Raw genomic sequence first — 16,627 nt, 5'->3', positions numbered from 1 at the left:
GAATGAAAAATTGATTTTCTTTTAAATTTTAACAAGAAAAAGACATTTCTTTCCTACTTATCTATCGGAAGAAAATACAATAAAGATGTTTTTTCCTAAAAGAAACGCCGTTGCCGGGGATCGAACCCGGGTCACCCGCGTGACAGGCGGGAATACTTACCACTATACTACAACGACATTGTTATATACTTAAGCTTCAGCCTTTATTTGACTAACATCACAACTGGATATAATTCACCAAAAGCTACGATGACGAATGGATTGAAAAGTTCCAACCTTTCTATGACATATATATAAATTTGTTACAGAGTTCAACAAGTTCCCAAAAGGACGAGGATTTTGCACCATAACAAGATAATAGTCATTAGAATTTTAGAAAAAAAGAGCAGATTCTTACATCGAAATGTAATGTAAACAATAGATTTCAATTTTTCAACGAAGTCCTTTCAGCAAAATCGAAGACACTAAGTGGACACAAGGGAAAGAGGGCAAGTTCCTTGGGTGCCAAAATATTACGATGATTACATAGGTTCTCAGGTGAACAAGAAATGAAAAGCTATTTCTCTTTCAATGAGGATGCCTATATAAACACACTTGTTACAAATTTTCTATCAACCAATGCAAGTCAATAATTTCTCTCAACTTTTAGAGTCTTGCTGTAGTAGAACAATAATACATCAATGATGAATAAGCATAAGCACTTCACAGCCTGAGATAATAATTAAGTTTCTCTCTTGTGGCTACAACAGGTCCGTAAAATATGAGGAATCCAAAATTGACAGAGTCAAGGTCACCAAAGGCAGTTCTCAGTCACAGCCGAAACAATGCCTTTCAATGTGGGCTGCATAGAAAAAGAGGACCATGAATCAAAGGGAAGAAACACTTTTATGTGCAAAAGAGAGTAATATATCTTCACGTTACCAACCAGAGAGTGGTCTCGTAGACCAAGAGACAAGACCAAAGACCTAGAAGAACCTGTGCTACTGCAAATTAAGCAAGGTTTAGAACAGTAAAGAGAAATCAATCTCTCATTCAGGCATCCTTCTTCACAAATAATGGAAATCATAAACTTTATTTTCCACACATACCTTATGTGTTCAATAATCTGCCGAGCGCATGCAACTAGCATGGGCTGCAATCAAAATGCAGTTTATAAAGTTGATAACCATACATGAGAGGACATGAAATTGTTGCAATATATTCTAAATTACCTCATCGCGTTTACCCAGTAATACAGAAACACTAAAGGTTGGATGGATCAACACCCCTTCCTCCTTCCTGCACAGCAAAACTACAAACCTTACATCTGTTGTATGGAAAAACTCTTTTCAACTGAGTGACGAGATCAATAATGAAAACAACTCAAATATGCAGCTACAAGATCTGAAGAGTCATTCTCATTACAGCAATAGGAAGAACAAGTGAAACTCCAAAGCAAATATGACTTAATAGGAACAAAAAGATACAATGATTTTAAATAGCACAGATCACAAAAAGAGTATCGACAGGCTTCAATTAAAAATTGATTTTCTGCCCAAACCAAATATGCGTTTATCAAAAGAAATCTGAAAAACGGCAATTTCTAAGCAAGAACAGTTCCGAAAAAGATGCAGACCTGGCATGCAGAATTGTACCCATACTTCCTATTTGAGTAGCTATAACCTGAAAACAACAATAAAGGTTCGGAAATGCTCTCACGTGACTACAACTTCAAAACTAAATCAGGTGTTCCCCACTCACCAGAAAATGGTCATCATAGGCACAGATGACTATATCTGTTTTATTTCCCTGCATACATGAGAGGTTTGTAAGATAATTTAGCTCAAGAGAATAGAAAAACTAGAAACATTTTTCCACTACAGCTGCATTTCAACTGAATTAATTTTTTTTTCTCCAGCAAAAGCAAACTTGAAGGATGTTTCTTCATCTCCCTAAACCTAATGTGTTTCTTATTTTGCCTCCAAGTATAGATTTCCAGATATATCTCCATACAATCCAACTATGGTCATTTTAGAACAAAAAACATTATGCTCAACTCATGAATACACAGAATATAATCCTCCTCAGCTCTTTCTGTGACAAATTTTGGAACCAGAAATAACAGAATCAATCAAAAGCAAGCTTCATACTATTTTTAGTAAAATAACACACACACACACAGAGATCCGCAGACACATCTTTGATACATACGAACAAAAGTAGAAAGGATTATAGTTTAAATGACAAGATTTTCCAAATTAGCAAACACATAAGCCGATAAAAATAGCTGAACCCAACTTGCTTGGCATAGAGGCACAATTACTGTTATCTTGTACACACCAATAAACAACAGTTAGGGCATTCTTCAGCTTCACATGTAACACATACTGTCAAGTATAGCGTATGTACATAAACCTCATACCACTGAAAATATTGTCCACCAAACTTTTTAGTTTTCCATTTCCAACATGACGAGCGGCAAACTGACAAAGTCACAAAATTTTCCTTTCTTCTTTCTCCTTTATGCCTTCCCTTACCTATATCTCATTCTCATGTTCAAAGGAAGGATTTCTATTTGTGCTTTTCTCTTTTCCTTTTTCCTCTGGTTGTATTTTACCATTTTTTTTCAAATGTGGAGGCATATATCAACCAATCAACTCAGTCATCATTCAGAACTAGTTGGTGTTGTCCATAATATGATCCTTTCTTCGAAGTTTTGACTTGACATTCATTTTGAATAGCTTAATCACACAGGAATTTTTTTTTAAAAAAAGTCCATTCTAAGAAAGGCATCATAGATAATTACAGAAATTGCAAGGGATAGTATAAATATTCCAATGTAAAAAGGGTAAAATGTCGAGACATGCCTTAATATCAAGTGCAAGCTTCTTGTGCTGGACCGGTATGTCCATAGCTTCCTCTACTATTCCACCTTACAAAAGAAAAGCAAATTACTTACAGTTTACAATAAGAAAATGAAACTAAAAGCACAAGAAAATCGCAACGAACTTCCAATTTCTATATGTCTTTGTTTCCTTTTTCTTAATTCTTATTTCCTGTATTTGATGCTTGTTCAACAAAAAAAAAAAAGAGAAGCTTGTTAGTTGCAAGTAAGCACGATCACTGCTAACACAATTCTACTTGTCTACTGCATTTTTATTTTTCTAATTCAAAAACATTGCTTGGCCGTTGCAAGAAAAAAATTGAAGAAAGCACAAAAATACCTGGAAAAATTGAGCTTTAAGCAGAAACTGGAGTTAAAAAGAGAGCTTTGCCGTTGGCGTGTTCCCGAAGACGAGGGGTTCCGAGTCCCATTGCTGGGCCGGGAACAGAAGTAGTTGGGCCGCGTTCCCTTCCCCCCAAATCCTTTTTAACTTTTGTTTTTTCCTTCTCCTAATGCCCTATGACTTTGCTGATGGGTCAAGGCCCATTTACATACTCTTTTTTTTTTTTTTTTGCAATTTACTTAACTACCCTTATTTTTAATGAGGTATTACAAAAGGTGGCAAATGATCGACAAAAAAGAAAATGGTTCTTCCCTCTGTTTTCTTTTCAAAAAAATTGATTCATAATCGTTGATAGATAATGAATAATTATTTTAAAACAAAGAAATGGATATAGGAAAAACAAAAGATGCTCCTGATCAGCGGGCGTTGCCATTAACAGATAGTGGAAATGAAGACAACAAGAAAAACACACAAGTTACCTGCAAACCCGCAAATCATGTCAGTTAAAAAATTCACGTGGAGAAACAACAAGATGTGATCTACATTGAAATATCTTAGCTTTGAAATGAATTCAAGAGCATCCATACGTCAAAATTTTAACGGATCAAGCTAAATCTTAAATTAAAGATACTATAGGACTCTTGAAATCCTAGGAGTCTATTAGGATTGCTTGGAGATTACTTTACCCTAAACTTAACTCGCACCTATATAAAAGGGATACATATTCGTTTGAAGAGCCGTCTCAAAATTCCCATAAACTCTTGGGATATTCACAAAGAGATCAAAATATGACTGAATACTTTTGACAATCAAATAGTTCAAGAAGCTAAAAATTAAATATATTCCAGGAGGTCTGCCCATCCTACATTCGAGAAATATGCTGTTACAACCCTCGAATCATTGAGATAATCAGGAGAGAATAATTAAAAAATAAAATTGTACTCACAATTAATTAGTAAATTTTTTTTCTTCTTATTTTATGATTGCAGTTTATTTTTCATATCTTGAAAATTTATTGCAAACACTTTCTTTTGCTGGCAAAGCCATTGCTTTATAGACCGTTTCTTTTAATGACGTACGGTGATTACGATTTACGGGAGGCCGCATTAATTTACTATAATCAAGTGATAGATTGAGTTAAAAAGCATATGAGTTTATAATAATTAAATGATAAAAATGTTTGTAAATGATACAAATCATGTATTCACTAATTTGATACTCTCTTTGTTTTAATTTAAATGATACACATTCTTTTTTAGTCCGTTCCAGAAAGAATGACATATTTTTATATTTGAAAATAATTTAACTTAAAATTTTTTATTTTACCCATTTTACCCTTAATGAGAATCTTTTATAGTCACACAAATCTTTTATAATCACACATATTTCAAAAATCTTTTTTTTTTCTTAAATTTTATATCAAGTCAAATTACATTATCTAATTTAAACGGAGACAGTATAAAACAAGTATTTCATGGTTATAGTGTTAAAAAGGTTCCATTTTATAAATAAAAGCTACCTAAACATTTGTCTTTGTTATCTTCTACATCTCTTCCCGTGAAGTAATTAGAAAAGATAAAATGACAAATTTTCTTCTTGTCGCGTAGACATAACTTTGGAAAAAAGTATAGGGAATTACTTATCTATATCTATCTATATTATTATAAAAGCACGAATGTTCTACGCTAAATGTTGAATGACAAAAATATTCTTAAAATATTAGCTACCTATTATACCCTTCCATAATTAAATTATATCTTAAACATTAATGCCTAAAAATAAAAAAATCAATTCAAATATTGTAGATTCCAAGTCAAAATATCATTCTTAAAGTCCACTTCGTAAAGAAAACGTATTCGTCCATTCATTATTTTAATGGAAATCAAATTCTATATTCATTATCTATAGTTCTTGCTATAAATATTAGACAATCAAGTGTGAAGAAAATATTATCTATAGTTCGGGAAGTTAATTATGGGTTGGAACTAAAACAAGTCAAATATTAGATATATTTTAATTTTTTCCACAAAACCAAGTATAAAATTCACCACAAATAGCAATATTTACGCCCCAGGTTATCAAAATTAATTTGTGGCGTGATCACAAATTTTGAATATACCTTCCCATAAGTGTTTGTTGCATTATCAAAGTGATTTTAAATCTTTTAACATAATTCTTAAAATGTTCAGTTTCATTTTATCTTTAGATTGTGTCAAAACTTTATTAATGAGTTGATTTTGATAACATATAATATTTTTTTAAGAGTTGTTGAATTTCATACATATTCAGCATCGCTCACAAACAATAGTGAATAATATCGTATTTTAAAGTGAGTTTACAATTTTAATCATATAACATTGTGATTCTAAAATATTTAATTAGTTCCATTTTTTCCTCCTATATTATGTCAAAAATGTTATTGATAACTTAATTTGAATTATATATTATATTATTTTTATTTTAAAGAATTGATTATTAAACTTCCTACTTTGTGCATATTCAATAGTATAAGCGATTGAAAGTTTATTATTTTCAATACGCATTTCTCGTGCAACGCACGAACATAAAGACTAGTTATATTAAAAGCACGAATGCCCTTAGCGAAATATCGTTCGTCTTTTTTGCCATTCGTAAATGTATTTTATATTGGATAAAATTATAAATATAGACACAAATTAGAAAAACCAAAATTAAATTGTCCAGCAATTAATGTTACCTTAGGTTTTAGTATTATATTTTATCAAAGGGTCGGTTTAATAGTATTAATGTCATGTTAGGTTTATGATTCTTTTACCAAATTCACTCAGTAATTAATATTAGTTTATGTTTAGTATTTTTTTTAGTTATAATTGACGTATGATACAATTATAAGAAGAAGCAATCAATGTCATTAGATTTAGTATTATTTTACCATAATTTCCGTAAGATACAAAGTCAATTTTTGATTTTCTAGAATTTTAGAACCAAAACCGATAAGGAGCAGCAACTATTATTACTTTAGGTTTAGTATTATTTTACTAATATCGAATAAGGAGAAAGTAATTAATGTCATATTAGGTTTATAATTCTTTTACCAAACAAAGTCAATTTTATTTTCTCGAATTTTAAAATCAAAACCATTTAGAATAAGGAGGAACACCTCTATAAAAGAAGCCAATAGTCCACGTTCTTAGTCATAAACTTGTGACAGTGCCAACTTCTGCGAAGGTAAATTCATTTGTGCTTGTCACTTTTGATTTTGACTATAATATCTCATGTATAATTATTAGTTTATAATTACTTATTTATAATATTTTTCTTATAACTTTTTAGATCATTGCATTTTGTATCATGCATCGTCTATACTGTAATGTCTATATTCTTATTGCGTACCGTAAAACAAAAATTTGGTTGTAGGTGACTACAATAGTGGTCAAGTTCTTATTTTTTTTTCTTTAACTTGCTTTGTAAGTTTCTTCCTTTGTTTCTAATGCACTTTGAATCTGAATTTTATTCTTATTATATTTGTGAGTATTTCAGTTATAAAAAAATTTCTAGATTTACATGTCAAATATCAGCTTTTATAGTTCCAACTTTTTTATGTTGTTGATTAAATGAACAATTGAGTCCATCTAAGTTATCAATTATGGTAACTGTTTTGTTTTCCACTCTTATATAAGACGTGATTGGCTTATTTTAATTTATGGTATTTGGTCTTATTTTAAGTTTATTGTATTTGCTTTTATTATAAATTTATTGTATTTGGTTATATATACATGTATACCTTTGTACAAAAAGACTTTTTGCAGCAATTTAAGCTTATATTGGTAAGAAACATAATTTTATACTTTTGGGATGACATCGTCTAATAATCCTCTTATATTTAGAAATTTTACATTCTAATGGATATATAAGTGAGTAGAGTTGAGGTAAGATATCCTCTATATATTTTCTTCCAAGGATCCACAGAAAGTAATAAAAATAAGCTATCAGGGACGACAAAAGCTTGAATATAAATTGAGACTTTATATATAATTTTAATATATATTTTTAAAAATTTTAATTTTATAACGATTGACATGCAATACATGTGTATTACGCTGTAACATATAATGCAACCATAAAAAAACACGAACGTACACTTGCACTTCACATAAGCTTTGATGTTTTTGCATAAGTTAAATAAATATTTTTATGATGCATTATGTCAAAATTTTATTATCTCTCCAAGCGGCACGTAATCAATCTTTTTTCCTTTAAATATAGATTTCATATTGAATTTTTTTTTATTTAATTATACTTCTAACATTTAGAATTTTGAAATTAATTAAAATTTAGCTATTAAATTTTATCTTATGTGAATTATGATAAACTCCTAATATTTTATAATTTAAAATCAAATGAGATTTTACTTATTTTTCCTTAAGCTTTTATGAAATTTTGCTTTTGTATTCTTTTATGACGTCTCTCTGTTGTTTGTGATTTTTTTTCTTTTCATTTTTTGTCAAGGCATTTATTTTAGTACAATTATTTATTATTAAAATTAATTTAAGATGTAACTTACTTTTATTTTAAATATATTTTGTATTCATACAAACGACTAAATTGGTAAACAAAATACAATCCTTTAAAACTTTATGTTAGCACCCTTTTAAAAAGAATCTTAACCTTATTCATATTTTTTAATTACTATGTACTTACGAGTTCTACTTTCGTATATTAATTAATAAATTATATCATGATATAGCATAAAAGACAATGAAGGAAACTTTTACACGGGGATGTGGTTGGGTTTCATCATAATATCAACAAAAAATAAATATTAATTTTTTTTTGAAACTTATATTTTTTAAAATATTTGTTCAAGAACTCAAACACTTTATATAATAATATTTATATAATTTTTAAAAATTATATATTGATTGATATAGGTACACGCGCAAAATGCGTATTCTAAAACTAGTATTAATAAATATGAACATTTTTTGTTTGGTTCTAGATTTGATTCTAATGGCCTCGTTTTTGTTAAACTCTTCACTAAGTTTCTCTTATTAAATTCTTTCCTTTTCTGGTTAAACTATACTGACCGACTTTTCTAGTTTTAAAATTTAAAGGGCATCCGTTTAGTTGAATTTTTCATCACAACGACCACCCATGTTGTTAGTGTATGTTACTAACGACGTCATACCCCCATAAATTTGTTTGTGTGAATATAAGAACCATCTTAAACTTCCACTTTTTACATTACAAAAATATAATTTTCTAAATTGTTGAAGAATATTTAAACGAAAGTAGTTGATCAAGAGTGAAATAAAAGTTAAATTCATGAAAATGCTTAAAATACGTAGCTTAGTTTTCGCTTTTATATCTTTTTTCTTTGAACTTGTAACAGTTTCATCAATTATTTGTAGTTTATTCTGTAGCAATTTAAGATTGTTCAAAAATGGTATCAGCACTTTTTAGTTATTCATTTATAAAAAAATGTAATTTAAGAAATATAATTATTGTAAGCAATATCCAAATACTTTAGGGGACGTTTGGTTGGGAAACAAGTTATCTCATGATTGATTATCCAGGATTAGTTATCCCACTATCTCATAGGGATAAAAAAAATACTACCGTATACAGTCGAAACCGGGTTCGCCTCTTGTGTGACCAATCGAGACTGAAACATGACCTCGGGACCGAACAAGATCTCGATTTCGAGTTATATCGAACCAAGGTACGAAGTTACATCGTTGAGCTCGTGACCTCGGGACCGAACAAGATTGAGACCTAACAAGATCGAGGGAAAATTGTTGAGCCAAATAACAGAAGGCTAAAATATCCGCGATCGGTTGGAGATCACGCCGGAAATCCCGACACGTATCAAGGAGAGGCCGATTAATTAGCAATTCATGAGATTTTTTACCTTGTATAGAATTGTATCAAGAGTAGGACCCCCTACTATATAAAGAGGGTCTGATCATTTGTAACACACATTGCAATACATAGAAAAAAGCAATATACTGTCATTTCTAGCTCTTATCATCTTGTTATTTTGTTCCTACATCAATTGAAGCTTTTCTTGGTTGGAGGGTGATAGAACTCGAAGGCCAAGGTTGTTCAATTCGTGTAGTTTGCATTTATTCTTTTATTGTCAATTTTAATATCAATCTGTTTTCTTAATTTGTATCAAGTTATATCACATATCCTTAAAATCGTGTTTAAATTCAATTGTTATCAGATTTTGAGGGTAAACAGTTTGGCCCCCACCGTGGGACTAAGGATAATAGTGATTATCTAGTACAAACTTTCATAACACACATTATTTTACACTTATTCTTTGGAGTATCTTTGATTATAGGTCCAAAATGTCGAACTCTCAGCCAACACCCCTACATGTGGATAATGATTTCGGTCATCACGGCAAAAATAATAACATAGCGTCACAGAACGGCGTACCTCCGGTTGGCCTCGATGGAGTTCCGGCTGTAGACCCAATCGACGTCAGCTCGCATGTAGCCATCAACGTAAATTTGGATGTCGATCTCGAGGGCAGCGTCCGTAGGGATGTTCGATCAGCCGCTCAAAGCACACATGGCGGCGAAGAGGACGAGATCAGCCTGCGGGTGATCTTCGAAATGTTGCAGGCTCAACATGCAGCAATAGCCCAGCTCCAAATACCAGAATCACCCACCGAGCAAGCCCGAGCCGTCCCCAGGGAATTGTCCACAGGGTCGAATCGACTTCAAGGAAATCGAGCGAGAAAGAATCGGGGGTCGATCCTGCAGTCATGAAGATGCTCGAAGAACTGACAAAACGAATTGAGTTGGGGGAAAAGAAGTTCGAGGCAAACGACAAGAAGGTGGAAACTTACAACTGTAACGACCCGACCGGTCGTTTTGAATATTTGCACTTTGCTCGGTTGTTTGAGGGCATGAGTAGCTCCGTATGATGTACTTTGTCTTGTATGAATCGTCGGTTTTGGTTTGCATGTATTTCAGAATCGAATTGGAAGGAAAAATTTCATTGTTGAAGCTTTAAATTTGGAGAGTTGACCAAGTTTGACCTTTTAGCATTTGACATCGGATTGGAACTCCGATGGTTTCATTAGCATCCTTAGGTGATTTTGGAGTTAGGAGCGCATCCGGAATGTGATTTGGAGGTCCGTAGTGGAATTTGGCTTGAATTGGCGAAAGTTGAAATTTTGGCGATTTCGGTTGGCAGTGGAAAATTTGATATCAGGGTCGGAATGGAATTATGAAAGTTGAAGTAGGTTCGTAGTGTCATTTGTGATGCGTGTGCAAAATTTGAGGTTATTCGGACATGGTTTAGTTGGTTTCAGCATCGGTTGTCGAATTTGTAAGTTTAGAAGTTCTTAGGCTTGAATCCGAGGGTAATTGGGTGTTTTGACGTTGTTTTGAGTTATTCGAAGGTTCGAATAAGTTCGTATGGTATTTTAGGATTGGTTGGTATATTTGGTTGAGGTCGCGGGGGTCTCGGGTGTGTTTCGGGATGAGTTTTGAGCGAGTCCGGGCATTTCCAAAACTCAGGTATGATTCTGGTGCTTGGAATTTCGCGGACCACGGCAGAATTTCGCGGACCGCGCTTGGAAGTTCTGCAGATCCGGTGGCCCAACTTCGGAAGCCTATATCTTTTGATCTACAAGGAAGTTTGAGATGATTCAAAAACGAAAGTTGTAGCCCTTTGTGTCTAGTTTCCAGAAAGGAAAATAAGTCATCATTTGTACATCTGTAGAGAAAGTTATGGCCAAAATACTAAATCCTGGCAGTGCGGCCACCAAAAGCGTGGCCGCGCTCAAAATTTCGCGGACCGCGAAGTGGGAGGCCAGAGGTGCACTTTATAAACGGGGTTTAGGGCATTATTTCATATTTTGGACCTAGGGAGCTCGGTTTGTGGTGATTTTTTGTGGGGTTTTCAAGAAATTCATCGGGGTAAATGATTCTAACTCGAATTTTGTTAATATACATGAATATATCAATGATTTCATCATCTGATTAGTACTTTGAGGTGAAAATTTGGGGAAAATTGTAAAAACTTCATAAAATAAATTTTTGGGATTTGAATATTGATTCGAAGTCGAATTTGAGTGAAACTAGTATGGTTGGACTCGTGAGTGAATGAGTGTTCGTAATTTGTGACTTTTATCCGATTCTGAGATGTGGGCCAGGGGCCGGGTTTGAGCCAATTTCGGGTTTTGGATAATTTGATAGTTTTTCTTGTGGAATTCATTCCATTAGCGTATATTGATGGTATTGTATTGATTGTGAATAGATTCAGAGCACTTGGAGGCCGAATCGAGAGGCAAGAGCATTTCGGGGTAGAGATTTGATCGGTTTGAGGTAAGTAACGATTGTAAATCTAGTCCTGAGGGTATGAAACCCCGGATTTTGTATCATTCTACTATTTTAAGGTGACACACATGCTAGGTGACGGGCGTGTGGGCGTGCACTGTTGGAGATTGTGACTTGGTCCATCCCGTAGCAATTGTAAAGTTGCATATTTTGTTGAAACTATATGATACTTATATGTTTTAGAAAGAGTTTCTGTAAATTGGGCTGAATGCCATATTTTGGGCCTCTTGCCAGTGCTGTGTGGACCTGTCTGTACTTATCTTAGAGAGGCTGCAGAACCCTTAGGAAAATTTCACTTTCTTATATTCTATCGTGCAGAATTGATTCAGCTTGGAACATAACTCCTTGAATTCCTTCCACGCATTCGTATGCGCACATGAGCGCTCAGTATTAGTTGTGCATCGCCGGCTTGTGATTCTATGAACGAGGTTCGAGATGTGTATTATGTGTTTTGGTGATGGGCTAGTCTGGAGGACTTGAGGCCTGGTTTAGACCGCAGCTTAAGCTCGGTAGCTTCAGTTGTAACTTGTACAGTTAGAATCATATGTCCGGTGATGGCCCTACAGTAGAATTTGTGGCTCGATGAGTAGTGGAATGGCGGTATGATATGACCGCGGGATGTGTTAAGACGATTCGAATGTGACGAGAAGTGTTTTTTTGAAATGTAAAGGAAGGCCATTGGGTGCTTGATTTTCGTTTTGATATGACCTACGGTCTCGAGCGTGAATGTTTTGAAGGATCTTTCACGTTGTTAAATTTTGGGGCAAATTAAATTCTCATGTCTGTCAATGAGTTGGACTCAAGAAGAGTAAGTGGCTGTGTAGTAATGGTGGTTGCGAATGGGTATTTTGATGTTGATGGCTCGAGAAAGATAATCTTCGAAGAGACTTAGAGTTGGTAACATTCTATTGGTTTTGGTACGACAGAGATTGTGCATCAAAGTATGAGGGAAGACATGACGGGTAGCATTTTGTGGTGGTTGAAGTACTAGCGGGACAAGTAGGAGAAGTGGAGGTTGAGAAGTTTCTTAAAGGAGATGATTTAACCGAAGTAAGAGTGGTAGATTAGCATATGAATTCACTTGTAGGGTAGTCGTGCGCCTTGAGAAAGTGTATAATGGTTTGGAATTGTGTTAGTATGTGATTTGTCCTGCAGACTCTATTTAGAGTGTTGGTTACTGTACAAAGGAAGATTTAATATGGCAGAAAGGAGTGTGTTTGAAATGAAGAGAGGCGTGAAGATCTGATTATCGTGTCAGGTGCAATATAACTTAAGTTTGGAAGGTATTGTTGAACGTACAGTTGATGTCAATAGGGAAAGTGCATACTTATACAAATGGTGGGTGAGCATGAACTCAGGAGAATTTACGGATTTCGTGGTCGTTGCACTCAGTGCAGTGTCATTGGGAGATATCAGTAAGGAATTCCACATGTGGGTTATCTCCTGCGTGCAGTTAGCGGTGGCATGATGTTGATGAAGCTTTTACGAGGAATATTACTTGCTACCCGGTAGGAGGTCGCATGTGTGATTGTGGCTGGTGATTCAGAATGTTCATGAAAAGCTTAATAAAAGATTTCGAGAAGTCTGGCGGGTTAACGGTGCGAGATCTTGGCTTAAGGCTAAGTGGGGGAGTCTGCTATCGACGAGTTGATTGTACGGTTATGTGTCATATTAGTTTCAGTTCGGGGTATACTGGTGAATCAGTTATGACTTGCAGAGGTCGAGATCGAGGATGACTCGAGTAAGGGAATTTCTGGACACAAGTTGTATTACACTCTATGGTTATAGGAGGACCATAAAATAATTGAGTGGTTACTCACGAAGAATGTAGTGTACATGGAGCGGGAATTTACTCGGTTGCGTAGGAGTGTGGGTTACTCTTTATTTCCCTTGGGTGTTAGTGTGCTAATGGGGCACAGGTCATTTCGGTCCGTTTGATCGGTTAATTCGAGATTTGAGTATAGTGGATGACTCTCAAGAATGGTTCCAATGGATTCAAGATTTATATATATGGCTAGAAAACTAGGAGTTGCATTGACCGGTGTCGAGACTCGTGGCATTTTATATCATTGTGAATTATGCATTTTAGTATTAAGAAGGTGAAGGAAACAATTTTAGGTTCACATAAGGTCTCATCGGAGTAAGCATTTTGGTTGTGGAACCTTTGGGATACATAAAAAGGGAATTCAACGGCTTATAAGCCTTAGGGCGGTGTGATTCTATGCTAGAGTTCGTGGGGCAAGTTTTAGTTAAGAATAGTAGTGTTCTAACAAGGAAAAAGTAGCAATTTGAAGGCAATTTGGAAAGGACTTGGAGAAATAGGACAACTTGGTAGTAGGTTGGGTTAGCACAGTAATGGGTATGATCGGTTCTTTGGGTACTTATGACGTGGCAAGTATCTACAGGGGTTTCGTGGCAATGCTCTCGGATTTGGCAACCTGTGTGGCTTGGTGGAGTTAGAGGAGTTCAGTTCAGATAGCTTGGTTATGTGCATATGGATTTCAAAGTATTCATGATGGTTTCTACCATGGTTTGAACCGGATATTTTCTACCGGTGTACAGAACGTGTTGTGTGTTATGATTTCCTCCTAGAAAGAAGCAAGAAGGAGGTTTCTGACTAATAAGGTATGTAATTTGCTAGTGACTCAGAGTTGATAATGGAATTCTTATGCTTGTCATATGATGGCATAATAGATGTGTTGTGTTGTGTGGGAATATGATTTACACGTACAAGATCACAGTTCTGTTTTGAAGGGAATGGCATAAATTCTTAGGTAGTATGGACGGTTTCAGATGACTAGGTAAATGATATTACTATTTGGTATGGCTTGATGAGAGTGTACATTTCAGAAGGGGCAGCGTGTTTTGATTTATGGGTACTTCACTGGTATTGCGGCACTCTCCCGGTTGATCGACTGCTAATATTCAAATTTTTTCCAGGTGGCACAGAAGAATTTTTAAAATATTTCTCATGGGATGATTGTGTATGAGAGAGATATTAGTCATTCGGCCGGTAGATGTGGAATTAAATATGGTGATTCGTGTGTTCTATGGAATTGGGGATTGGGAGTCCTCAGTAGCAGATTATTTCATGGTTATGGACTGTGAAGTTGTGGCCGGATCTAACCAGGTGATAGAATGTGTTATGATTCAGTCATTGTAGACTTCCGGAGGTTATTTATCTATTGGTGGTTGACCAAAGTTGAATTGGGGCCCATTCCTAGGCCCAATTAGGATGTGTATTCTACACCGAGCCGGATTGGTTGGCTCCATACTGCTATTATTGAAGGATGTGCCATTCGGTTGATGTGAAGCTTATTCGTGTTCTGAAATGATATGTGAGTTACTCTTCTATGCTACAAGGAGTTGTGATTCGTTGGTTACATGCACATATGGTGCGGTTCTATTGTGGCCTTATAGCGGAATTTGAGCGAGAATAGTATTGGATATTGCTTGGTTGATGGCGTATTGGTCATGTTCTTTCGGGTTTTGTGTGGCACGGTGTCGTTTGCTTCTCCATGGTTATGGTAATGCACTTTGGGTACTTGATGTCGAATTGCGCATGGTTGTTGATTTTAGCAGGGTGGCTTGAGGTGTTTCATATGGACCAGTATTTGGATAGGGTCGCGTATTGCAACAAAGTTATGTGGAAATATGATTCTTTGTGTAATATTCGTGTGTTATGGTTCTGCGGTGTGTGATGAGTTCTTAGCATTATGTCGGGGTGGTACCCGTCGAGCTTGCAGAACGGTTCTCCTATTTGGGTCATTGTTACGATTAGGTACATTTGGAATGTTGCTATCTGGTGCACGGATTGCATGGGTTGTGGCTTTAGATTGTATTGATGTGTCATGTCACTAGAGTGGTCGTGTTGGATGAGACGAGGTCATTGGGCCTAGAATGGATGCTATCGAATTTGATTGTGGTATAATTGGGAGGATAATATCGGAAGTCGGCTTTGAAATTGGCTATAGTTCTTGTAGAAGGAATGGGAGCTCCATGACCTGTTGGTCTAATGAATGGTTATGAATTCGGTATGTCTCTTTCATCATCGACAGTGTACGAAGGTTTTAGAATGAGGTTTTGTCTGATATGAGGTTTACTACCGGCACTGGGTTGATTTGAGCTGATACTGTGATTAGAAATCACTGCTTCGAGCATTCGAGCTATGCGGTATTTGAATTTGAGTATTTGAATTATGGTTACTGTTTTGGTACAGCTTGTTCAGACTTGTACGATATGTATATGCGAACTTCTAATCTTATAGGAAATTTCGGATGTTGGAAATTTGATTCGAAGGCTTGTGGGCTAGGTTGAATTGAGAAATTTTAGTTATGCTATGCTATCGGACCTGTATGGGATATGGTGACGTGGGATCACCCCCGAGTATGTGCATAGGAAAGTTACACAGTGATTTGATAACTTTTGGAACAACTCGGGGCACGTTCGAAGACGAACATATGTTTAAGTGGGGGATGATGTAACGACCCGACCGGTCGTTTTGAACACTTGCACTTCGCTCGGTTTTTTGAGGGCATGCGTAGCTCCGTATGATGTACTTTGTCTTGTGTGAATTATCGGTTTTGGTTTGCATGTATTTCAGAATCGAATTGGAAGGAAGAATTTCATTGTTGAAGCTTTAAATTTGGAGAGTTGACCAAGTTTGACCTTTTAGCAATTGACATCAGATTGGAATTCCAATGGTTCCATTAGCTTCGTTAGGTGATTTTGGAGTTAGGAGCGCGTCCGGAATATGATTTGGAGGTCCGTAGTGGAATTTGGCTTGAATTGGCGAAAGTTGGAATTTCGGCGATTTCGGTCGGCAGTGGAAAATTTGATATCAGGGTCAGAATGGAATTCTAGAAGTTGGAGTAGGTTCGTAGTGTCATTTGTGATGTGTGTGCAAAATTTGAGGTCATTTGGACGTGGTTTAGTTGGTTTCGGCATCGGTTGTCGAATTTGTAAGTTTAGAAGTTCTTAGGCTTGAATCCGAAGGTAATTGGGTGTTTTGATGTTGTTTTGAGTGATTCGAAGGTTCGACTAAGTTCGTATGGTATTTTAGGATTGGTTGGTATGTTTGTTTGA

The 16,627-nt window shown here is 35.3% G+C and overlaps 1 protein-coding gene and 1 non-coding gene across 4 annotated transcripts; both read right to left on the bottom strand.

Annotated features, from left to right (window-relative positions):
- Positions 1-105: 105 nt before the first annotated feature.
- TRNAD-GUC (transfer RNA aspartic acid (anticodon GUC)) lies at positions 106-177 on the bottom strand. Its single transcript has one exon. It is a non-coding gene; the product is annotated as a tRNA-Asp (tRNA).
- Positions 178-406: 229 nt separating this feature from the next.
- On the bottom strand, positions 407-3,340 carry LOC104091693 (uncharacterized). 3 transcript variants are annotated; one of them, XM_033654944.2, is made up of 8 exons: positions 3,204-3,340; positions 2,847-2,911; positions 1,741-1,788; positions 1,616-1,662; positions 1,212-1,278; positions 1,089-1,132; positions 926-983; positions 407-841 (listed from the first exon to the last, which is right to left on the bottom strand). In XM_033654944.2, exons 2-8 carry the CDS (start codon positions 2,889-2,891, stop codon positions 791-793), a joined length of 360 nt encoding a protein of 119 aa, XP_033510835.1. In that variant the 5' UTR covers positions 2,892-2,911; positions 3,204-3,340; the 3' UTR covers positions 407-790. The 3 variants fall into 3 exon arrangements, with proteins under 3 accessions (XP_033510835.1, XP_070051891.1, XP_033510836.1); XM_070195790.1 differs by having other exon boundaries at positions 2,847-2,899; positions 3,196-3,236; XM_033654945.2 differs by having other exon boundaries at positions 2,989-3,205.
- Between the last annotated feature and the right edge of the window lie 13,287 nt (positions 3,341-16,627).

The sequence above is a fragment of the Nicotiana tomentosiformis genome, chromosome 2, assembly GCF_000390325.3.
Source record: "Nicotiana tomentosiformis chromosome 2, ASM39032v3, whole genome shotgun sequence".
NCBI classification, from domain to species: Eukaryota; Viridiplantae; Streptophyta; class Magnoliopsida; order Solanales; family Solanaceae; genus Nicotiana; species Nicotiana tomentosiformis.
The sequence above is the reverse complement of the archived record's forward strand: the minus strand, read 5'-3'. Positions and strand labels throughout refer to the sequence as shown.